This window comes from Cupressus sempervirens, chromosome 4 (genome assembly GCF_028749045.1).
Source record: "Cupressus sempervirens isolate cs-2001-9-10 chromosome 4, ASM2874904v1, whole genome shotgun sequence".
NCBI classification, from domain to species: Eukaryota; Viridiplantae; Streptophyta; class Pinopsida; order Cupressales; family Cupressaceae; genus Cupressus; species Cupressus sempervirens.
The window spans coordinates 622,037,976-622,064,417 of record NC_143121.1 but is presented as its reverse complement, the minus strand read 5'-3'; the positions used below and the strand labels follow the sequence as shown (position 1 = coordinate 622,064,417).

Here is a 26,442-nt window from a genome sequence, read left to right as displayed (position 1 = left end):
AGAATGACACGTGGCTTACTTCTAAATTTTTAATTGTTCAAAAACATAAGATGTAGGAAATAGTTGTTCAAAAACAATTGTGGACTACTGGGCACTATCTATTATGTGCCCTAACAAGATCGTTGGAAGCCCTAAATGAAAAGATCCTAGCTCTATCCTACCTAAGATGGTTAATATTATAAATATTACTCCGTTGTTGTGGAACTTACTACCTCAAGTGATAGCTCCAGTTGACAACGTCCTCGGGGTTAATGAATCAAAATCTATGCTCTCGCACATGAATGCTAGGGTTCTCATTCCCTTGTCACCAAAGGTGGATATTACTGAAATATTGGAAATTAATCTTGAGGACTCAATGCATTCATGTAACATTGAAATTTTGGGTGGTATTAAATCATTTTATTTATGTAGGAGAAACACATGGTTTAATGGAAAAATCATGTCATAGGTGCTTGAAAGTTGGATGGTACTGAGTTCAAATCATCTTCAATACAAAAAAAGGTGATTGGCATCCAATTCTTAATCAATGCGTTATCTTTATCTTTGTAAATTCCCTTGTTAATCTTTTACTTTTTACCCATGGACCATTTAAATAGAGCCTCCTTAAATGCTTGAAACAAGTTTGCAATTCATCTACCCAAGAGATTTGTCATTATCCAAGGTATTAATAACTTTTCTAATTTCTTCTTTAGATATTTCTTTACTTGATCTGATTGCATCCTCCTTAAAGATCTTATTTGGAATGGTAAGTTTGAGATAGGCTCTAGCATTGTGGCTATCTACATTATCCCCTTCAAATATAAAGAGGTTCCCATAAAAGAGGAAAATTTGTCTTTTGATATTCTCTTGGTTGGTAACAAACTAATGCTCATGCCAAAATTTGTCTATTTGCTCTTTGATGACTTTATCCTTTATGTATCTAAAAAATTATTTGGTCCCTTTATCTCCATTATTCAACCAGTTCAGCTTATTCTCACAGGTACATCCTTCCAACGTTCATCAACTGCACTCAAACTAGTTTTGTTAAAAATATATATATCTAAGAAAACTTATTAACCAGCTGCAAAGCAATGGAGTGGGCTACATACTCTAATCAAGATATCGCTATGTTCCTATTAGATTTTCATAAAGCATATGACAAGGTAGAATGGCCCTTTTGAAAATGACACTTGAGGCATTTGGTTTTCCTTTTATTTTTTGTTAAATGGTTAATACATTGTTGAAAGATGCAATAGCATAAGTGGAAGTTAAAGGTCCTCTCTCTGAGGTGTTTGCACTAGAAAGATCAAACAAACAGTGATGCCCCCTTGCCCGTGTTCTCTTTGTAATAGCCTCTTATGTTATTCAATAGCTATTGAGAGAATCTATCTAACCCCTAGGAATAGAAGACTCTCAATTTCTGACAAAAAATGATTTGTCAAACATTCAATATCCTATGATATTGTCTTAGTTGTTGATCTCGAAAAAAACAATGTGAATAATCTGATTCAGAAATGAGATTTTTATTGCACTATTTGAGATGCAAAGATTTCCAGTGCAATCATGCTTAGTGGGTTGATACCATAGTTGGAAAACTCGCCAAATGCAAAAACTCGCCCAGCCCCCCAAAAGTTTAATCGGGAAAAACTCGGCGATTTTAAAAAAAAACTCGGGAACCTAAAAAACCGCTGAAATTTAATTAAAAATACATTTATTTTGCAAAATTTAATGAGAAGATGAATCTAATAAGTTAATTAAAGACAATACAAAAGAAAGAAACAAAGTTTAGATATATATAAATGCATAATGCGTACAAAATTGCATTCTCATGCAGAATGCTCATGGTAGGAAGCAAAATAGTAAATTACTAAATAGTTTCAATCTGTCAAACTAGAAGTAAATACTAAAAGTCTAAATACATCAATACAATGTCAATCACATCTTCCTCTTTCCACTTGCACTAGCAGGAAAGCGAGGGGGTCTAGTCATAGAAGAAGTGCCCCACACTGGGATAGGGCGTGAGCTACGTGACTGTGAACTCTGTGGCTGTGCCCCCTCGCTCGATGTCCCTACTGACTGGCTCGGCGTCCTAGAAGAGGATGCATCTCCTCCTAATGGTAATGCCTGATCCTCGCCTGAATCATCATCATCCTCGTCCTCATCCTCAATGTCATCCATAGTGAACTGAAAATCAGTGTTAGCCTCCCCCTCCATGGCCTGCCTCTCCAAATCAACGATCTCATCTGGCGTAAACAATGGACTTGACTCCTGTGCTGTCCAATCAGAATAAGGATCTATCTCATCTAGATCAAGCGGACCAGGTAGTTCTAAGAGTTGTGCCTTTTTTATGCGCAACTTAAGATTATAGTGCACATAAACAAGATCATTAAGCCGTTTTTGAGTCATTCTGTTTCTTTTCTTTGTATGGATGGACTCAAATAAGCTCCAATTGCGCTCACAATGGGATGAGCTACAAGGTTGGGATAGGACTCTAAGAGCAAATTTCCTTAAATTGGGGGTATTGCCACCCCAACTTGCCCACCAAGCATCTGCAAAACAAATTTAAAAAAGTTATAAAGCAATAAATAAAAAAATCAGAAGCACAACTTATCAATTAGCAAAAGTTTTAAAGTTTGATGCTTTACCTGGTGCTTGAGTAGATCTTGCTCTCTTTGCTAGCATAGAAGAGAACAAAGGACCCCTTGATTCCACATAGATTTGTTGTTCGGTCACAATAAGGTCTCTCTCCTCTTCACTTGATATCATTCTCTCAATGCATTTAGAGAGACCTTCCATGACCTCTCCATTAGAATCTGAGTAGGAACCATCAGCCCTAAAACAAATAGAAAATGATATCAAGTCTTACTACACAACCTTAAAAAGTAAAGTAAAATAAAGACTTATTAAAATTCCAACTTCAAGGACAATCAATTATCATAGTACCTGAATTTGGGATTGAGAAAGTAGCCTGCTGCATGAATAGGTTGGTGGAGCATATTGTTCCACCTCCTATCAATTATTTCCCAAATGGGGTCAAATCTGAGACTGTCCCCGTGATAGTAACTTCTAACAGCCTCTTTCGCCCTATCCATGGCCTCATAAAGACTTCCCATTGGGGATTTTTGCCCATCACATGTGCGCAAGACTAGAACCAGGGGCAGAGACATCTACATTTGAAATTTGAAAAATACAAATTAGTTAATAACATAGTAAGTTATGAATTGATAATGAAACTTGAATAAACTAAAAATATAATGAAGTTACCTCCACAATCTCCTTAGCCTTTGCAAAAAAGCTATCATCAAAGACTATTCGTGCCACAGACTCTCCTTCGGGCTTCTTTGAGTAAGGTGAAGCAACCCAATCAGCACACACAAACATTTGCTTCAAAGCCAATATGTGGTCAAGAATACTTTGCAATGTCAAGAAGACCGTTGCAAACCTTGTCATAGCAAGTCTCATCAAATCTTTGCCTTTAGTGGCTTTTCTCATCAAACTGAGAACCCATGGGTGATTATAGATATATTTCGTGACTCGCCTAGCATCTTCCACAACTGGACTCACCCAATCAAGTTTTCCTATGTCCTCCAAAAGAAGGTCAAGGACATGTGCTGCACAAGGTGACCAAAAAAGTGTGGGATGCCTCTCTTGGAGGATTCTACCTAAAAGATTAGCAAAAAATCAATAATCAATAACAAACTTTCCATATTTAGTATTTACAAATTACATCAAATCTAAATTGAATAATACCATAGCATTACATTCATGATTCATATTGATTCAAATATAAAAAATTAAATCTACCTACTGCCACATATGCTGCTGCATTATCTATGATTATTTGCACCACATTCTCTATTCCCACCTCCATGACAACATTCTCCAACATTAAAGCCAATGTGGCTGCATTTTTCACTTTGTTGGAGGCATCGACAGATTTCCAAAACACCACATCATCTTTGCAAGCAATCAAGAAGTTAATAATGGTTCTACTTCTTCCATCTGTCCACCCATCAGATAAAATGGTGCAGCCATACTTCTTCCACTCTTTCTTTTGGTCTTCTATCAACAATGTTGCCCTACCAACCGCTTTGTCAAGCAACCTACAAAATTTAGGTGTAATATTAAATAAAGTGTAAGTGTTAGTAAAAAATTAGGAAATAAGTTATAACAATTAAGATTTAAAATATAACAATGAACTAAAGTGAATCACAATTATTTACAATTACTAAATAGTAAAATACTAACCTTCCACTCATATCCTTGCGATTAGGTGGCTTGTACCCTTTGCCTGATATTGTCATTGCATTCACCATATTGACCCAATAGGGACTATCAGCGGCATTCATTGAGATATTGTTGAAAAACCAAAAATCAGCTGCTGCAATATCAGTTTGCTCATGCACCTCCTTAAACCATGCAGTGCCCTCTAATGATGGCTGTGCTCCAAGTGTGTTCCTGGGCACAAAATAACCACCTATCCCTGATGGGGATCCAGATGGTGATGATGAAGAAGTAGGAGATGTAGAAGAAGTGGAACCCGTAAAGAGAAATTTTGTTTGCGGATCCGTGGGCCACGAAGAGATCCTGGTATGTTCTCAAGTGCTTCTTCTTCCTCTTGCATATCAAAAGGAGCTCCTTCAGATTCAGCTATGGCTGCCCTCATAGATAATTTTGCCCTCTCCCTATTCAATTTTTTCTCTTCAGCAGCTGCAAGTAAGGCATGGATGAATCTTTTTTCTTCATCAGTTACCTTGAGACAAGGATTTGAGTCATGTTTCTTTATGCCTGCAAGGTGGTATTTGAGGCGGTTTATGCCTCCAGAAATAATTCTCTCACAGGGAATGCATATCACCTTCCCAATATCATTTGGACTTGGAGCTTCATTGGCATACCGCCATGCCTTATCTCTTGCATTTTTAGGCCGAGTGCCTATATATCCAGATGGGCATGGTGTTTGTGGCCACTTTTCTTGCGGGTTTGTCATGTTTTCTTAATGCTTGTCCGCTGCCCTACACATAAATAATTAAATTTATAGAAAAACGAATAAACAAAGTTAGAACTTAGAGTTAGAACTTAGAAGCTAGAAGTTTAGAACAACTAGGGTTTCAACTTTCAAATGATTTGAAATCATTTACAAACAATAACAAAAACAATAAAAGCTTTGCTTAAAACTATAAAAAGTTTTCAAACAATGATAAGATGAACATACCTGGAAAGAAATTTCTCTTCTAAATTCGGTTAGAATCCTTCAAAATCCACTCCAATCTGCCTTTAATCACTTGCAATCAGCTAAAACCTTCTTTGCTCCACACAAATGAAAGAAACAATGCATTTTGACCTATTTAGGCGTCATTGGCCGTGGGTTCCCTGAACCGCGAGTTTTTTTACATAACTCGCCGAGTTTTTGGACTCACGCCGAGTTTTTTGGCAGGCGAGTTTTTGGGCGATTTACTCGCCGTCCCAAAATACTCGGCGAGTTTTAAAAACTCGCCGAGTAACCGACGAGTCTTCCATCTATGGTTGATACCCCTCAGTGTGGCTTACTAAGTATGGGTTTCAATAAGAAAAGTGTGGGAGCTGAGGGGGGCCAGGGGAATGAGTGCATAGCCAAGCCAAATACATGGGAAGTCCCTTCACAATCAGCCTTAGTCTAAAAGATATGTGATTATAGATCAAAACTAAGATTAATAGAAAGCTGGATGGATAAAATAGACGATTCTTCTCCTTATGGGGAAGGATCCAAATCTGTCAAAAGATAATATCTTCTCATATTTTGTACTATTTTTTGTATGGCTTTTTAGTAGTATCAAGGTTAATGAGATCCAAAATAAAATCAGAAATTTCCATGGTTACACCGCCCTAGGGGACGGGGGTACATCAGGAGAAGGGAACAAAGGGGCCCCAATTTAGGGACGGCAGCAAGGGACAGGATGGGGGGTGTATATACCATAGATGTACTACTGGCAGAGTAGTCACCAAGTTGCAAAAAATGGCTGAGTTTTTTGGCGCGGCAAGTTTTTACACCTTTCACTGGCGCCAAAAACTTGCCTTGTTTTTGGCAAAATCTTGTCAAGTACTTGTCGAGTTTTTCCTGAAACTTGGGGAGATTTTGTTATAAACTCAGTCTTAGTTTTATAGCATCACTTAAAGGAAAAAAAAATGACCCAAATTAATTTCATTTCTCATTTCTTCACTTGTATTTTGCTAAGGGGGAAAATATTCTTCCAAACACTTGCAAATTAATTTCTATCAATTTGAAGTGGATTTGAGGCAATTTGAAGAAGACGATGACATCAATGATTTGAAACGCAGGCTATGGAGAAGGGAGGTCAATTTTGTTTCACACTAGATGATGTTGAGTTGAATGAGTAGTCATTGCTACTGCTAGGAGAAGCTAGAGGTAAAGCTACATCCAAAATGGAGGACGAGCAACAAACTAAGGCAGACATTCTGAGCAAGGAGGCACAGTCATGCCCAATGCAAACTTCTAGGAATAGATCCTCTTGTTCTACCTCTCCCTTAGTTTTGACTAAAGTTGAGAAGAGGAAGATGTAATTAGAATGTTGTATTAACTTTTCGTTTTATCTAAATAGTAACAAACTGTTGGTGCCACAGGAAATGCCGGAATAGCATCCCTGTCTCAGGGACGTTGGGATTTTTGGGGGGGGGATGCGTCCCCATGTTACAATAGAAATTTCCAATGGTTTGACAGAAAGAAAAGAAGAGAAAGAGGCAATCTATCAAATGGGACTAATGTGGTATGGATAAAGCCCCAGGTTGTTTAGGTCTTATGGACCTAAAAAATCAACGGAATTGCACTTGTAGTTAAATGGATCATTTAGGCTCTAGAAGGTGATGAACCTTGGAAAGTTCTTGTAAGAAACAGCATTTAGCTTCTTGTCCCTAAGCAGACTAAAGAGAGTCTTTGGAAAGCATGGGAACGAGTTAAAAAGGTCTGCAAGTACTTTCATTTTCCTACTAACCATATTAAGGATATTGATTATTATAAGGCTCTTAAATTGTATGATGACATATCTCTTAATAAAGAGAAAACAAAGACGGTTTATAAGTTTTTATACAATAGTGCTTCCATTACTGAATATGTTAATAAATGTTGGAATGTAAGTTAAGAAAATAATCACTGGCAAAGAATTTTTTATTTACTGGGATCTAACATGCTTTAGATTAAAATGGCTTATTTGAGTGGTTATTCATTTTGGAAAGATTACCATATAAATTGAAAATTCTTCTGACAATGAATGATGTTCCAAATGTAGAAAACCTGAATCTGTATGACAGATTTTTTTTCAATGTTTTATGCAGGGAAATCTGGAAAAAATTTCGTATTGGGCTTAATAATTGAGGGAATTCAGGCGATACTAATTGGAAGAAAGTGTTTGCCAGAACTATGAATAAATGAGATATGGAATACAATTCGTTTTGCTTTTGTTTTTGAGCTGAGATATTATTGAATAATTGGAAAGCAAGAAATGTGGAAAAGTTTAAAGGGTTTAAGAGGATACTTACTGAGTCTGCAAATAGACTCATGTTCTATAATGTTTCTGTGCAGGTATAAATTCTTCAAGCTGCTCAGCAAGGTCATAAAGGACATTAAGGAAGCTGAAATCAAGCATGGTCAAATGTGGCCATTCAATAAAATTAAGAACACTCGTTAAGCTACCTGAAATTTCAGATGAAATACAATGACTGAAACGAGCAGAGACAGTTAAGGACCTTAGTGTACAATGTAAGGTAAGATTCCATATTAAACAAGGTGAAAATTTTTTAGTAGAGGCAGTGCAGTCAAGTGATGAGACGTCCAAGATTAATCAACCACTGAACTGGAATGGACTGGATGATTACAGCCTCAGCAAAAACTATTGAGAAGAACCATACAGTAGTTTATAAGTAGATAGTCCTAAATATAAGCTACATTTTGTATATCCGGACAGCTATATTTTGTTCATAAATTTCAGTTTTGAATAGTTATATGCAATGCTTTGTATATTTTTATATCAGACGTAGATATTTTTTTGAATAACAATCTTCTGTATAGCTCTAGCATGAATAGCTGGCCATATGTGGTTTCATATAGCCATGAGAAACTTGATAATATTTATATTTTGTAAAATTATATTTGATATAAAAAAATTCTAAAGGAATACAAATCGGCAACTTAGATCATAGAGAAATGATTCAAACAGGTATCGTTAGTTAGAGGCATTAGCAAACTCTAATTAGAAAACCATAAACTGTAAGTCATATTTCAAGACTGCCTCTCTGAAAAGTACACACACCAGCTAACAGCTCAGCACTATGCTCTCCTTAAAAAAAGAGTCCATTGAGCATGAAGATGTTAGGAATAAGGTGTCTCAACCTTGTATAATTCCTATTCTTATTATTATTTGTTTTGTAAAATGTATTTTTACAAATAATATGTAAATGTGAGTGTACATGTCTAGTTGGCATGTTGATCACTTACATGTGTCGGCATCTTGAAGTGTGTCAAGGAGATCATGGCTGAAACGGTTATGACGGATTCCTATGACGTGTAAGAGCTATTTAAGGAATGAGCTATGACAGGTGTAAGAGCATCTTATGACATGAGGCCTATTTGGGCGCCCAAGAATGAGTGGTTGGTGTATGTAAGAGAATATGCCAAAAATAGGTTGGTATGACGGATTCCCTTACACTTCTCTTGTGACTGCTATTTTTGGTGGATTCTATGACAAGCTGTCATTGCCTATTCAAGGGATGGACGCCCTTTTCTTGGTATTGGATGTACATGTGGCATCGTGCATGGTTCTTGGTGGTTGAGCTATGAAAAACGCCCAACTTCTTTGTGGGCATTTTGTTGGGTCTTAAGATGTTCATAAAATGAGTATTGCATGTCGTGAATGTATGAGAGAGGAAGAGGAGATTGTGCAGGTACTGAGGTGTTGATAAGTAGGAGATAATTTCCACAGCTAGTCAAATTGTGATATGAATATCAGGATTTAACTGTGTGATTTTGAGTCAAACTCGATGACCCATGTTTCATGAGTAGTGATTCAACATGAATCCATCTCTCATGAGAATAAATGGAACACTTAGCACTCATTGGATCTAGGTGATGCTCACAGGGGTGAAGCACCGGGACTTCCCGGGAGGTCACCCATCCCAGTACTACTCCAGCCTGAGCGCGCTTAACTACAGAGTTTCCTCCATAGTTAAACCCAAAGCTTGCAACCCCATTTGCAAAACCTTCACCAAGTGTTGTGCCTTATGAACCATTCATTAGAAAGCCCCTTAAGCTCATCAATTGATAAGTAGGAGATAATTTCCACAGCTAGTCATAAGGCACAACACTTGGTGAAGGTTTTGCAAATGGGGTTGCAAGCTTTGGGTTTAACTATGGAGGAAACTCTGTAGTTAAGCGCGCTCAGGCTGGAGTAGTACTGGGATGGGTGACCTCCCGGGAAGTCCCGGTGCTTCACCCCTGTGAGCATCACCTAGATCCAATGAGTGCTAAGTGTTCCATTTATTCTCATGAGAGATGGATTCATGTTGAATCACTACTCATGAAACATGGGTCATCGAGTTTGACTCAAAATCACACAGTTAAATCCTGATATTCATATCACAATTTGACTAGCTGTGGAAATTATCTCCTACTTATCAATTGATGAGCTTAAGGGGCTTTCTAATGAATGGTTCATAAGGCACAACACTTGGTGAAGGTTTTGCAAATGGGGTTGCAAGCTTTGGGTTTAACTATGGAGGAAACTCTGTAGTTAAGCGCGCTCAGGCTGGAGTAGTACTGGGATGGGTGACCTCCCGGGAAGTCCCGGTGCTTCACCCCTGTGAGCATCACCTAGATCCAATGAGTGCTAAGTGTTCCATTTATTCTCATGAGAGATGGATTCATGTTGAATCACTACTCATGAAACATGGGTCATCGAGTTTGACTCAAAATCACACAGTTAAATCCTGATATTCATATCACAATTTGACTAGCTGTGGAAATTATCTCCTACTTATCAATTGATGAGCTTAAGGGGCTTTCTAATGAATGGTTCATAAGGCACAACACTTGGTGAAGGTTTTGCAAATGGGGTTGCAAGCTTTGGGTTTAACTATGGAGGAAACTCTGTAGTTAAGCGCGCTCAGGCTGGAGTAGTACTGGGATGGGTGACCTCCCGGGAAGTCCCGGTGCTTCACCCCTGTGAGCATCACCTAGATCCAATGAGTGCTAAGTGTTCCATTTATTCTCATGAGAGATGGATTCATGTTGAATCACTACTCATGAAACATGGGTCATCGAGTTTGACTCAAAATCACACAGTTAAATCCTGATATTCATATCACAATACTGAGGTGTTGCTGGAGTCTTCTATTGTTGCTATTGAACTTGCATTGCAAGTGTATTGTAATCCTATGTTGAAGACAATACATTGTGCAGGTTCTGGAGGGGTGGGGTTGTTTTACCGAAATGTTTTTCCCCACCGGCAAATCTTTGTGTTATGTGTTTCTTTCTCTGTCTATTTTCTGTATGCATGGTTGGCTGCTATATTGTTGTTTACATGATATTGAATTTGTAAGTGTAGAAGATTTTAATTGGATTTGCACCATACTTTCCTTATGAGATTAGCGTAGGAAGCTGTTTTCGCACCTGAGTTTCCTTACAAGTGGTATCAGAGCTTGATCAACTTTTGATCCTAGTTGTTGAGTAGGGTTTTTTGAGCTAATCTCAAGTTGAGTGGGAGTCTTGTGCAGAGCATCCTGAATCTTATTTGCAGATTGAGATGACGAGTTCATCATATGGAAGAATGGAGGTGGAGAAATTTAATGGCACTAATTTTGAGTTGTGGAAACTCAAGATGGAAGACATGTTGGAAGATTGTGATCTATGGGAAGCGACTACAACTGCTACAAGACCAGCAACTATAGCTCAAGCAGATTGGGATATCAAAGATCGTAAAGCTAAGGGTCTCATAAGACTCTGTTTAACCGATGCAGTCCTTCTGAATGTTCTAGATGAGAAAACCGCATATAGTTTGTGGGAGAGACTTGGGGCCGTGTATCAGGCCAAATCTTTGGTGAACAAGTTGTTCCTGAGGAAGAAGTTGTATTCTTTGCGAATGGAGGAAGGTGGATCCTTAACGGATCATTTAAATGCATTTAATCTGCTGGCTGCACAGTTACATCTGTTGGTGTCAAGTTAGAGGGGGAGGATCGTTGCTACACACTTTTGTGTTCTTTACCGGATTCATGGGACCATCTTGTGATGGCTCTCGGAAGCACATTAGTCACCTTCAAAATGGATGATGTGGTGTCTTCGCTGCTATCAGAGGAGATGCAGAGAAAGGCTTCCGTTTCGGAAAAAGAAGCCCTTGCTGTTCGTGGGAGATCCACGGAAAGAGGAAAGAAAAATGACAATAAGTCTGACAATAAGGGTAGATCCAAATCCCGTGGGAAGTCAAAGACTTCCAATAAGTCCAAGGCAAAATGTTGGAACTGTAATAAGACTGGGCACTTCCGTAAAGACTGTACAGAGCCTAAGAAGAAGAAGAAAGCCTCAGATTCTGGATCTGAAAAATCTCAAGAAGATGGCGATGCATTCATCGTAGCTTTGGCAGCCCATGCATCTGATGATGTGTGGTTGGTTGACTCGGGTGCATCTTTTCACATGACCTCTCATCGAAACTGGTTCTCAAGATATGAAGAGTTCGATGGTGGAAAGGTGTACTTGGGTGATGATTCTCACCTAAAGATAGTTGGACGCGGAAGGGTCACTATCAAATTTCCTGATGGACGAGTTAAGGGAATCAATGGAGTTATGCACATTCCAGGTTTGGCACGAAACCTATTATCTGTAAGTATGTTGAACGATGTAGGTGTGCAAGTTGTTTTTTCTAAAGATGGATGTAAGATGATTAGAGGATCGATAGTGCTTGCAAGGGGTACTAGGAGAGGTACCTTATTTCAGCTAGATGCATGTATTCCTCTATGTAATAGTTCTTCATCCTCACCATCTGAACGAGCAATGAAGAATTCTGTGGTTATTGGTTCCGATGGCAATGCAAACACTTTGGAAGGAAAGCTTCCTGCAGAAAAGACAATGTTGTGGCATATGAGATTTGGCCACATTGGTGAGAAGGGTCTCAGAACCCTGAAAAATAAGAATCTCGTTGAGGGATTAAATGATTGCAATCTCGAGTTCGACTTCTGTGAACAGTGTGTATATGGTAAACAAAATCGTGTTCAGTTTTACTCTAGTTCTCACAAATCTTTTGATGTTTTGGATCTTATTCATTCTGATATATTTGGTCCTGTAAAAGTTCCTTCGATCTCCAAGTCTGTATTTTTTGTATCTTTCATAGATGATTACAGTAGAAGGACATGGATTTATTTCCTTAAAAGTAAGACACAAGTCTTTAGTCGATTCAAGGAATTTAAAGCCCTTGTAGAGAATCAGACTAGTAAGAAGATTAAGTGTGTGAGAACTGACAGTGGTGGTGAGTTTTGCTCAGCAGAGTTTGAACAGTTCTGTAAAGAACAAGGTATCGAGAGGCATAAGACAACTCATTATACCCCAAAGCAAAATGGAGTTGCAGAGAGAATGAACAAGACACTGATGGAGAAGGCTAGGAGTATGCTTAGTGGAGCTGGTTTAGAACAAAGGTTTTGGGCCGAAGCTGTGGCCACTGCTTGCTATCTGGTTAACAGATCTCCTACATCAGCTCTTGTTGGTAAGACACCTATGGAGGTATGGTTTGGTATGAAGCCTTCAATTAGACATCTTCGTGTTTTTGGTTGTGAAGCTTATGCACATGTTCCAAAGGAGAAAAGATCTAAGTTGGAAAACAAAGCTGTTAAATGTATTTCCATCGGGTACAGTGCTAGTGTGAAAGGATACAAGCTTTGGGATCCTGTGACTAGCAAGGTGTTGTATAGCAGAAATGTTATTTTTAGAGAGCTAACATCTTCTCCTATTGTGCTACAACCAGAAGAAAAAGAAAAGGAAAAAGATGTTGTTCAGTTGCCTCCTACCCTTGAGAAGACTGAACAGAGAGACCATGTTGGGTCTAATGATGAGGAGAACTCTAGCAGCTCTGAAAGTTCAGAAGAAGAGGAAGAACAACCTCAACCTCAGCCCTTGAAGAGATCCACGAGAGAAAGAAAGCAACCAGAAAGGTTTGGTTATTCTATGTTAGATTCCAGTTGTGCTTTTGCTTTGATTACTAACACTGATGAGCCTAGATCTGTGAAAGAGGCTTTGGGCATGGAAGATGCAGGTTCTTGGATTGAGGCTATGGATGATGAGATGGCTTCATTAGAGAAAAACAAAACATGGGACCTTGTACCTTTGCCTAAAGGGAGAAAATCTGTTGGCTGTAAATGGGTGTTCAAGAAGAAATTCTGTGCAGATGGCAGTGTTGAAAGGTACAAAGGTAGATTGGTTGCAAAGGGGTATTCACAGGTAGAGGGAATAGATTATGGTGAAATATTCTCTCCTGTTGCAAAGTTGACATCCATTAGATTTCCATTATCTCTTGCTGCATCATATGATTTAGAGATAGAACAGATGGATGTGAAGACAGCTTTCCTTCATGGTGATTTGGAGGAAGAGATTTATATGTCACAGCCTGAGCACTACATTGTTAAAGGTAAAGAATCCTTAGTTTGCAGATTAAAGAAATCTCTATATGGTTTGAAGCAATCTCCTAGGATGTGGTACCTTAAGTTTGATGCCTTTGTGTTGTCAATTGGATTTGTAAGATCGAAATCAGATCATTGTGTTTATTTCAGAGTTGAAAATGATCGCCTTCTTATTGTTGCATTATATGTTGATGATATGTTGTTGTTTGGGAAGGGTGAGGGTATGATTTCTGATTTTAAATCTCAGTTGTCAGCATAGTTTGAGATGAAAGATCTTGGGGCAGCTAGGTACATCTTGGGTATGGAAATCAGTAGAGACAGGTCTAACAGAAAACTTTGGTTGAGTCAGAGTAAGTATCTGAAGTCTGTGTTGGAGAGGTTCAGCATGGCAGATTGTAGACCACTATGTGTTCTTGTTTCTGTGGGAACAAAGTTATCTGTAGATGATTGTCCAAAATCTCCTAGTGAGGTGGAGGACATGAGTAGAGTACCTTATGCTAGTGCAGTTGGCAGTCTTATGTATGCTATGGTCTGTACTAGACCAGACATTGCCCAAGCAGTGGGAGTCCTGAGTCTGTTTATGGCTAATCCTGGACAGGTACATTGGGATGCAGTTAAGCGAATATTCAGATATTTGAGGGGTACATCAGATTACTTCATATGTTATCATGGTAACTCTTCTGGTTCTCCGCATTCAGTTTGTACTCATGGGTTTGTGGATTCAGATTGGGCAGGTGATATTGACCGTAGGAGATCCACCAGTGGTTATGTGTTCACTATGTTTGGTGGTGCCATCAGTTGGATGAGTAAGCGGCAACCTGTGGTTGCTTTGTCCACTACAGAAGCTGAGTACATGGCTGCTACTCATGCTTGTAAGGAAGCCATTTGGCTTAAGAGATTGTGTTCTAATGTTGGTGTTGATGCAAAACAGATTACTATTTGGTGTGACAGTCAGAGTGCTATTTGCCTTGCGAAGAATCCAACTTTCCATGCCAGAACGAAGCACACTGATGTGCAGTTTCACTTTGTGAGAGATATGGTGTAAGATGGAAAGGTAAATTTGGAAAAGGTAGATACTGTGAAGAATGTTGCAGATGCATTAACGAAACCAGTAGGCACTGAGAAGTTCAGATGGTGTTCGGAGTCTATGGGCCTTTCGGCCTATAGCGGTTAGTTCCTGTTATGTTCCTGTTGCTCTTACAAGGTGTTCGACAAGTGGGAGAATGTTAGGAATAAGGTGTCTCAACCTTGTATAATTCCTATTCTTATTATTATTTGTTTTGTAAAATGTATTTTTGCAAATAATATGTAAATGTGAGTGTACATGTCTAGTTGGCATGTTGATCACTTACATGTGTCGGCATCTTGAAGTGTGTGAAGGAGATCATGGCTGAAATAGTTATGACGGATTCCTATGACGTGTAAGAGCTATTTAAGGAATGAGCTATGACAGGTGTAAGAGCATCTTATGACATAAGGCCTATTTGGGCGCCCAAGAATGAGTGGTTGGTGTGTATAAGAGAATATGCCAAAAATAGGTTGGTATGACGGATTCCCTTACACTTCTCTTGTGACCGCTATTTTTGGTGGATTCTATGACAAGCTGTCATTGCCTATTCAAGGGATGGACGCCCTTTTCTTGGTATTGGATGTACATGTGGCATTGTGCATGGTTCTTGGTGGTTGAGCCATGAAAAACGCCTAACTTCTTTGTGGGCATTTTGTTGGGTCTTAAGATGTTCATAAAATGAGTATTGCATGTCGTAAATGTATGAGAGAGGAAGAGGAGATTGTGCAGGTACTGAGGTGCTGCTGGAGTCTTCTATTGTTGCTATTGAACTTGCATTGCAAGTGTATTGTAATCTTGTGTTGAAGATAATACATTGTGCAGGTTCTGGAGGGGTGGGGTTGTTTTACCGAAAGGTTTTTCCCCACTGGCAAATCTTTGTGTTATGTGTTTCTTTCTCTGTCTATTTTCTGTATGCATGGTTGGCTGCTATATTGTTGTTTACATGATATTGAATCTGTAAGTGTAGAAGATTTTAATAGGATTTGCACCATACTTTCCTTATGAGATTAGCGTAGGAAGCTGTTTCCGCACCTGAGTTTCCTTACAGAAGAAAAAGTCACATTTGGGTCTGGCTTTTTAAAAAGTACACACCCACACTTATAGCTTATCGATGTTCTCTTCTTGTAAATGAGATTCCATTGAGGTCGAACACATCATGACTTAGCTACTTTGGCATCACCCTACTCTCCCTCTATTCTTCTTTGCTGAACAGGATATTGCTAGTTTATCTATATGATGTTTGTTAGGAGTTGTATTGTGAACTCCCTACAACCCAAGACACAATTTATAGACTCGAACTTGGAGAGTACTCGACAAACATTTGGCAAATACTCGGTCGGCAACTTAGAAAGTACTCAAAATTAAATCTCTCAAAGAAACATTTTTTCTTTGGCAAAATTCAATTACAAAATATATTTTAATTAAAAATTGGCATCTCAAAAGAGCAAATGCATGACTTTATAGCAAAAACAATGTGTGAAAATGTATTTTAACCAACATTTTACTTGCATCGACATTTTTACCCTCATTTTTCTGCATCTATAAAGAATTAGAGTTTAACATGTAAAATTTCACCTAGCAAAAGGCAACAACCTAAACACAAAGGTAATAATAATTAAGCTTAACAAGTAATAATAATTAATCTGAACAAATTATTATTATTATTTTCAGCTTTGGCTCATTACCCATCAAAAAAATACTCACCTAGCTAAAAAAGGAGAGAGTACTTGGCAACTCAAAGATTACTCACAAAGTTTAAAAACTATGCCCCAAGATCACCTATAAGACAAAAGTAGCCTTCCATAAGAGAAAAATGGAAAGAACAGCTTGCTTGATTGTGGATCCTTGAATGATAGATAAAATATAAAATTTACATAAAATGCCTTTCTTATACAGACAAGGTTGAGTAGGAATAGACAAGATTGTGACATTTGTCTTAATCCTATGCAATGAGACAACTATAGTGACAATTATTAAATGACCCCAGGACTCTAGCTATTAAATATCAATAAGTTATAACACTATACGACAACTAGCAGCTTCTATGAAGACTTCTTAGGACCTCATAACGGACTAGCTAGGTAGAATTCATTATTCCCTGTTAGAGATAGAGAACAGAAATCAGATAATAGATAGTAGTAAAGAAAACCATAAACGAGATACAATCAACACCACAAGATATCCTGGGAAAAACCCTTCATTTACCCAACCACACAACAAAAGATCATTTTATTGATAATATGAATTCAAGTGTACAATGCCTTTTGCTTGATGCGATATAAATAACATAAAAAGAGACTCTTCACATTCCAACTGAAGGTCTCTTCAATAACTATTATTTTCAAATACAACTCTTCGTATTTACATGCCTTAACGCATGTTGTATGACACATGTCATTATATTTAATATAACAATTTATCATAAAGGTCATTTTCAGCTGAAGGTGACCATAACGGTATTAAAGCCCTCAGATGAATATTTCTATCGCAGTTACAAACTCCAACACTCCCTCTTAGCGAGAGAGAGATCTTTATCTGAAAAGTCACAGATGGCTGCAACCAAAATGTCAATGATAAAATCTAATCATATAGATCCTATTTCATAGTATCACTCGACATGAAAACCCTGCAAGAAACACAACCAGCTTTCATCTTGTTATGGAATCTCTCAACATGACACTAAGAGACCAATTTATTCATTGTTAATAATCATGGAATTGCTCAACATGATAGGCCTATAACAATTACTCATAATCATGGAATTGCTCAACATGAAAAAACTGCAAAAATCACATTCAACTTCCATCACGAACTCACTCAACATGCACAGCTGCAAAAATCAAATTCAATTTTCATCACGGACTCACTCAACGTGATGTTGTCATGGAATTTCTCAACATGACAAGTTAATTAAGGTTTACAATGTGATGTCCCCTCTTTCGCACTAGTTCTTTTGGCGCCTGGTTAATCTATCTCCACATCCGGATAGCTTAACTGCATTACCCCTAAGGATGCCTGCCAGTCACAAGGGAAGATTTGCCTTAAGTTCGTCATTTAATGTATTAAAGTACTTTAATAAAGTTACTTTATATTTTATTAAGACATTCACTTTATAAAGTGACTTAAGTGACTAGAAGACGAAATTGGTGTTTTATCCCACATCTCTTATTCCAACACTCTTCCCTCACTTTGAGGTTATAAATAAGAGGCTCAGTCTTGGGAAAGACACAACGAATATATGCTAAGATTCAAATATTAAATCGGGTTGCTTCAATGTGACTGGATTTCCCCCAAAGGACGAAACCCCTTATTGGAGATTGGTGAGACTAAACGAAATCCCAGTAACTCACAGTTTTACAGAACTGAAAATTCGATCTCGAGATATTGTACATGTAAAGGGAAGCTGGAGAAAGATAGAAGGGTAGAGTGACAGAACTAAAAGAATACCAGCAAGGTTGGACGTCAAACAGGCAGGTTCTCCATTCTAAGCCGAGGTAAGACACCACGTGAGTGGCATCCTTTGAGTCTAGATTTATACTTGCCTGTGTCTATATTGCTTGAGGACAGGAGCAAAGTTTTGGAATATGGCAGAACTGGGTCAGTCGGTTACTCCTTTCAGTGGGAACTACGAGTGAGTACAGAGATATAGGACCCGTGGAATATCAGAAAACAATAAGCACGTGGAGTTGAAAGTGTTGCAGGGTGACATTGTGTTTTGATAGGAGTCAGAGGCTGTTACAGGTAGTGAGAATATTTCCGCAAAATCCTTGGCCATCAATCAGTATAGTCTGCGGGCAGCAGAAGATTGGAAAGTCACGGATGGTACATACAGAGCCAGTTATAGAGGAAGTCGACCACGGATTCACTATACACGGTTTATGAGAGTAACGTAGGACTTGCAGACAGCACAGTCGGGTTCCTTCAAGGGCAGCACCACATCTTATCGGGTCTGTACTAAACTCACCCAGAATTGCTAATTAACTTGCTGTATGTCGATGCATAGTTATTTGAAAATGAGAACATTCTTATTTCAACACATGGAATACTATCTTGATTTACTGTCATAAATGTCAAGTGTTATTGCACTCATTTGGAGCCAAGTCTTCATTGATTTATATCTTTAATTCACATCTGTATGTTGAGACAGTAGAGTAGTAACTTGGTGGTAATAGTTTAAGAACTTGTTTTCTTGACAACTATTCGATAAAATTCCTGTTGGTTCAAAGCCCAATTTTTTAAAACCAAATCCAGCAAAGAATACTACATAAAACTAGCATTTTATCACGGAACATGATACAGTCATGGACTCTCTCTACATGGTGTTCACTGTGAATCTCTCATAAGTGAAGGAGTTATCAGGTTGTCCTTAAAACTTATTACTAATTTCATATGAATAATAAACTTAGTTACCGATTCGGGATACGAATCCGATTCGGGCACGTGAATCGGATCCGTGGATTCGTGATTTTTTTTTTTCCCCGATTAGGATTCGTGGGGGATTCGTGAATATATATATATATATATATTACTGATCTTGCCCAAGCCCCAACTAGTAACGGATATATATATATATATATATATATATATATATATATATATATATATATATATATATATATATATATATATATATATATATATATATATATATATATATATATATATTTGTTTCTCTCATTTATTAGTATATATAATGCATAAAAAGGTCATTTTAGCACTAGAAAGCAAAAAAAAATATTTTAAAAAGTCATATTAAATAACTTACTCACTTAAACCTGTCGATCCTTGAGGATTCACGCTGGATCCTTGAGGATTCGTGCCTGGATTCATGCAGATCCGGGCAGATCCTTGTTTTACACAGTGGATTCGTCAGGATTCGTGGGCCATGAATCCGGACGAATCCACTGTGTAAAACAAGGATACTGCCCGGATCTGCACGAATCTGGATCCGGATCGGACCCGAATCCGGATCCGGCCTCTAGGGCACGAATCCGGTAACTAAGATAATAACTCATAAAACCATAGATGAAACTCTTTTCCAACAAGAGTCTCAAAAGTCTATAATACCAAAATATTAATAATACGTATAAAAATGATAGGGATTCCATAAACACTCCCTCTCAACAAGAACAATCACAATAAGATGGTTGATGTTACCTCCCTCTGAGACTGAACATCTCCCTTAGAAAAAATATCTCCCCGTGATTGCAATCAGCATTAATCTTTAATCATTCAGGATGCATCTTGCAACCAAGAGAGATTAATAGTTGATAACATCAACTATAATCAATAATCATACTATATAGCACAGATTCATGATCAATATTCAAAATATAATACTTATCTCTTTTCCACATGTAGAGATTCATCAACAATGCAACAGGCTCCTTAATGATGAACACCTTCAGCTTATCCATGAAACCCATTTTTACTTTTTCAGAGGATCTTCTTCTTCCCTTCTTCCCAAATTACTTCCGAAGAATTGCTTTAGACAAAACTTTTAGCCTCTTCCCATTAGATTGCTTCATCTGATTAAATCTGAACTAGTTCCACAGAATTTTAGGTAACTCCCATGAAGATGGATTTCCATGTGTCCTTACTGCTATATCATGCAAGGTTAAAGACCACACAGCCTTACCAAAGCCCAACCGTATTAAACAAAGAAACCAAAAGTTTCCTCAAGATAGCGGGGCATGAAAGCATGACGTCGTGAGATGTTATGACTCCGCGGATGACTGTTGAGGAATCTGGCAATTCAATAATCATTTATTGAGAAAATTGACGGGAAGGAAATATCCTACTGTTGTGATAGCTTCTAGATGACGTGGATTAATATCTTGTGCCTGCTCATGGAAACTACGTCCACCGATGATAATGGATCAAAAAATGATCAATTTGATGCTCGTTAACTGACCGAACAACAAGATCACAATACTTGTGACTTGATTTGTGAATGGCTAGAGGTGATAATACTCTAGCTACACAAGATTCATGAATATTAGAATCAAAACAAACAACAACAAGAAATTCAAGAAACTCTGCTGCAATCAAAAAAGACAACACACGATACTTCACTGCTCATGGAAAATCCAACTCATAATGGACTGTCATTACAAACAGTGATAGAAAACGCCACAATATTAAAAAATAACAATTTTACCTTGATAATTCCTGAGTCCTCTTAGTTGCAATATGCTAATAGCATTTATGACACCAGTTATTTCAAAAAATATTTTTTATGCAGACGGAGCTGAATGGCCACGTCCATATTTGCCCAGGCTTAAAATTGCAGCTTTGGTTGAGGCAGAACCGAACAAGAGTAATACACTAAGGGGTCTTGATGCGTTTGTCGCCACAGAGTTGTGCCTGACAAGGTTTGATCTCTGATTCTGAAGCTTCATCCAACAGCCCTCACTTTCTCTTATCTCCTATCAACACAAATTTATCCTCTGCAAAATGACTCATAATCTTGGAGCTGAAAAATTATGCGATGACCAAAAAAAACAATGACTATATCTGAGCTGGACATACCAAATATAAAGCAATGAGAAATAAAATATAAAACAGAGAATAAAATCCCAACAAGTATTTTCTGAGCAGATCATGCTACTAAAAGTATAGAGAGACAATTATGAGACCACAAAAGATAATAAATCAGAATCATATTCTTGACGGGGCAGAAAAATAAATTGCTAGACAATCAAAACCAAGAGCCACAACCCTGCATGCAGCAGGTATCAGAGAGGAAAACATGGCATGCATAAGACAATACACAGGACAAACTTTCATAAAAATGAGAAGCGTCACTCAAATTGAAAAATCAATGTCTTAAATAACAGTAATGCCAAATCTTGAATGACAACCATTACAGGTAGAGTCTGCTGATATCAAAACCTAGCTGTGATACCATGTTAGAGATAGAGCCCAGAAATCAGATGATAAATAGCAGTAAAGAAAACCATAAAAGAGATACAATCAGCACCACGAGATATCCTGGGAGAACCCTTGGAAAATGAAGGGAAAAACCCAACCACACAACAAAAGATCATTTTATTGATAATATGAATTCAAGTGTACAATGCCTTTTGCTTGATGCAATATAAAATATATAAAGAGAGACTCTTCGCATTCCAACCAAAGGTCTCTTCAATAACTATTATTTTCAAATACAACTCTTTGTATTTCCATCCCTTAATGCATGTTGTATGACACGTCATTATATTTAATATTACAATTTATCATAAAGGTCATTTTCAGCTGAAGGTGACCATTACGGTATCAATGCTCTGAGATGACAATCTCTATCACAGCTAAAAACTCCAACATTATGTTACTGTACAGATGGAATGCACATTATGTTACTGTTTAAATTACAGAAGTGCGTACCTACAAAGCACGGTACCAGCTCAGGTCACATAATTTAATTAAGCTTTCTGAACAACACATACTCAACATTGCAAGTGTTTTGTTTTCATTTGAAAGCTCAAGTTCACAAGTTACATGGATGCAATATTAAATGCAACCAAGCGGTAGCAATTAACGAAATTGACTCTTAATGATATATTTCCTTGTAACCATAAAAACAATAAAAATGCTTGCAAACATATTTTTCAGGCTAACCAGTCATATAAAAGAGAGAGAAAACCTCAGTCCGTACCCACTCCACGGTAGAGACCGCGTAACCCACTCTCCCTGTAGACATTTGCAAACACATCCGTCATCCCTTTGTAGGCTGGCTGAAAATGAGCATGTGTTAGTTTCTTATCCAAATGTGTTTTGTATGATCCTGTCAGCTGCACAAGTAAATTCAGGAACATAAAAACAAGCACAAAGAGAAGAAACAAGTTACATATGAATTGATGTCTTCTAGTTTCCAGTTCATTGCAATTGTAAAATCTTGTTAGCCACATGTGCATATTTGTTTTAAAGCGGATCAGAAAACTTTTGCCTCAGGTTTTCTTATATGGTACACAAAGAATAAGTCTATATACTTTATACTTAAATTAAATATTCAATATTCTAAGAGAGACATCTCTTTACATTGTCAGACAAGCACATACAAATTTAGTGAAAAATTATGTTCAGAGTTAGAGTATTTATCTTGATACTTATTGACATCCGTGTACATGCAGTTTACAAAATTTATCTCAACATTTGGTAATACACATATTGGCAAGCCCGTAACAAACCATTGGCATTTTAGAATTTCACTGTACTCTCAGCTATAAAGCTCTGAAATAACTTGCCTGGTATGCTAGCCTGGTACGAGCTAAATCCAGTGGATATGTGCACATAACTGCTGTCCCTCCTGACAAGGATCCTGCCCAGAGATCAACAATTGGACCAGTCCCAACACCAGGATAATAGTTAATGATCCAGCGGCGATATTCTTCATATGTCATAAAATGTAGAGCAGCATATGGGATAATTCTAGCAACACTTGCCCCATTTCCTCTGAAACAATTATATGAGAAACTCAGAACATTCCTCAATCAACAACATATTAAAAATTAAAACTACTGCATATCAAATCTAACACATTTATACTGCATCAAATCATCTTGACAAATTTTCAGTTCTCATTTGTTGTGGTCATTTTCAATCAAAAATTGAGATGCCTAATATTGTCCTAAGCATTGTTACACAAAGCAATAAACAGTAGCTACTGTTCCCTTGGATGAAAATATCCTATGGTCACATTCTTGAGTATTCAGCCAAGACAAGGTCAATGAAATCTGTAGGCTGGCTGTCTTTCTTAAAAGTTTCTATAGATCAGTTAAAAAACTTTTCATTTCATAAATTAAGAGAAATAGTCTAGCCCCATTTCTTCTTAAACAACAGATGAAGATTCAGAATATATCTTAACAAGAAGTTCAAGAAAACCCAGCCAACACATATGCAATTTGAAACCAAAAAAAAACTACATCTAGACCTCTGATATTGCTTAGATGACCATCTCCAACTGTCCAGAACAATGCTAAACATTGTTCCAAACTATACCACACATATATGTAAAGTAGCTGGACTTGGGGGAAAAATGTCCATGGGTAGCATCCTTGAGCATTAGGACAAGACAAATTGAAGGAAATATTTAGGCAGTGGAGTCTTCATCTTTATGGAATGTGAACTAGTCTTTAAGCTACACTAATAGTTAAGAAATATCATATGATAACCAATAAGAATTAATGTGAAACAATAATATATGCCATTAGTTCTTTGTAGAAAAGGAGACAAGTTCAAATTCCACCCACTTATACAATTGATCATAAAAAACTTCAAACTGATATATAAATGAAACAAGGAAAACAATATTCTATACACTAATATTTATTATCAATCATATATAATGCTTGGAAATTTCATAAACTAAAATTGGGCAGTGTTCTAAAATTTTCTACTCGTTTTGCAATCAAACTCTTAAATAGATTAAAAGAGTATCCAATAACCCACTACCTACCTAGATGTGTTGACACTGATGGTTCATGCCCACGAGAAACAAAATAAGCATTAGGTGACCTTTCAACTTCTTGTTAAATATTTTTTTATGCTTTTTGCATTAAGAAAATTGATACCTTAAGACAACCACTGAAATTAGATATTATCCACTGTGAACACAAAAAATAAAGGGTATTTCAAAATCTTGCTGAAACTGCTACTATGCTGCTAGTAACAAATCTTACCTGTAAAGGCCACCAATGCCTTCGGTCTGAAGTATCCTTCCTAAAGATCTCCGTATACCCAGCGATTGAAATTCCCCACGCCTCGTCTGCCACAAAATGAAAGTAAGTCCTTCGCTGCATCAATTATGCATAGGGAGTTCAAATTTCAAAGGCATTGAACCAAATTCAAATGACCACAAAATCCTAAACATTTAGCACCGTTATTGAAGTAGAGGTTAAAAACCGTTTCAGGATACCAGGAATTGGTATTGCTTATCAAAGTTTAACCAAAGAATTTTATGAAAGATTTAGAATCATTGCATTTAGGGCTGGGACATTGCTTGAGGAAAAGGCCCACAATGTAATCATGTTAAAATCTTTGAAAGTGATGTAAAATGCATTTCTATCCAACGATTATGTATCTTAGGGACTAATAAAAAAACACCATGACAAAGATAAGCCAAAAAGCAAAAAGGGAAGATAAATATTAAAAATTAAACAAGAAAATCAAATTGTAATCCAAATATGAAGACAAAAACTGAGAACGGAAATTGAACCTGAAATAAAATTTTAATGCGCTCAAGGGGTGCCACGGCTGTTTTTGCAATTGCACCAGAAGCCCCTCCCGCAATGAGTTCCTTCATGTAAAGCGGCATATCCAGAAAGAGCCCATTAATGGCTCCCTCATTCTCTGCCATTAATGAAGTTTTTTCAACAGTTTCTGACATTAGACTGGGGTCTTGCGAGGAACCCATGTTCACGAAATTCAGTTGAAGTTTTAATGAGACCTCGTAATTGAGTCACAGTCAGGCTGGTGTGCGGGAGAAAGATCTGATCGTATGAGTGGTTGATCACAGGGTAGTTGGCCCCCATGGGACCAGCAGGCGGCAAGAAAGATTATTCTATGAAGACGCATTCGCCGGGGGAAAGATAATTCGACGGGTTTATGCGGCGACCAAAAAGAGTTTTAATAAAAATTGGGTATAATCTCTCTGGACTCCCTGGTCTTCCTCCTCTGCAAGTAAGGAAGTTTCTGATTATTTTATTATTTGTTAGTACAGCTGGCCGCTGGGTAGATTTGTTTGAATCGGGAATCTTAAAAGAAAGAAACATTTTAGTTGGCTGGAGGAAGTCTCTTCCTCACCGTGTCCCAAAAAAAAATTAATAGATTATACAAATTTCTAAATAAATAAAAATAATTTTTTTATTAAGATGCAAGCTTCTCATTTGGACATTCCTGATCAGAATCAATGGTCTATCTTAGACAATTCCAACTGTAGCAATAAACATAAGAGGAGAGTTGGGAAAGAATAAAAGATTAAAAGGAGAAAACAATTTAAAATAATTAAAAGTAGTAATGGTACTTAAAAGAGGTGCAATGTTTTAGGTGATAACAAAATATGTTTTGTATTATATTATTTTAATAAAAAAATAATTAATAGGATGTGCAATTCTCTTTTTTTTTCCTCCTTTATCTAAGTGAAAGATTGCACTGATGGCAAGATATATTGTATCATTCAAAAAAGGTTGATTACATGTTTCAATAATAATAAGATTATCAATTTGTAATACTTACCATATTTTAATTCACATTGTAAATTGTGATATGTCCACACATTTGCATAGTTTGAATTTAGTGGTTTCTTCAGCCCTATATTATCTCTCAATTGTTTGTGGTGACGTTGTTGGAGAGGCTTCTAAGATTGTTTTGACACGATCTCAACTAATTCACAAAAGTCAAATCAACTATCAATGTCACTTTTTCTTCATCTTCTCTGACTCATCTTCCTTGTCTTCTCCCCTTCCTCTTCCTCTTCCTCATATTCTCATCCTTCTGCAACAACTCCTCTCATTTTCCTCCTCCTTCTTCTCCTTCTTGTCCTTCTCTTGATCCTCCTTGTTCATATTCTTCTCCTCCTTCGTCTCTTGTTTCCCTTCTATATCTACTCATCTTCCTCCTCCTCGTGCTCTCCTTCTCTTCCTCCTCCTCCTCTGCTTCTTATTCATCTTTTTCTCACCCTTCTCTTATTCCTAGTCTTCATCTCTCTCTCTCTCTCTCTCTCTCTCTCTCTCTCTCTCTCTCTCTCTCTC

At 37.4% G+C, this 26,442-nt stretch overlaps 2 protein-coding genes across 5 annotated transcripts in view; both read right to left on the bottom strand.

Moving 5' to 3' along the window:
- Positions 1-21,120, bottom strand: part of LOC149562757 (mitochondrial carrier protein CoAc1-like) — a 39,654-nt gene extending 18,534 nt beyond the window's left edge. The window contains exon 1 of the mRNA XM_089826175.1: positions 20,853-21,120. The gene's annotated coding sequence lies outside the window, so the exon portion shown is untranslated. The remainder of the gene's footprint in view (positions 1-20,852) is intronic.
- LOC149562756 (uncharacterized) lies at positions 1,749-25,440 on the bottom strand. Of its 4 annotated transcripts, none has more exons than XM_089826174.1 (8): positions 24,909-25,440; positions 24,373-24,486; positions 22,939-23,146; positions 22,350-22,485; positions 3,244-3,641; positions 2,923-3,146; positions 2,625-2,812; positions 1,749-2,528 (listed from the first exon to the last, which is right to left on the bottom strand). In XM_089826174.1, exons 3-8 carry the CDS (start codon positions 23,092-23,094, stop codon positions 1,915-1,917), a joined length of 1,716 nt encoding a protein of 571 aa, XP_089682300.1. In that variant the 5' UTR covers positions 23,095-23,146; positions 24,373-24,486; positions 24,909-25,440; the 3' UTR covers positions 1,749-1,914. The 4 variants fall into 4 exon arrangements, with proteins under 4 accessions (XP_089682300.1, XP_089682298.1, XP_089682297.1 ...); XM_089826172.1 differs by having other exon boundaries at positions 22,350-22,424; positions 22,935-23,146; positions 24,373-24,458; XM_089826171.1 differs by having other exon boundaries at positions 24,373-24,458.
- Positions 25,441-26,442: the final 1,002 nt, after the last annotated feature.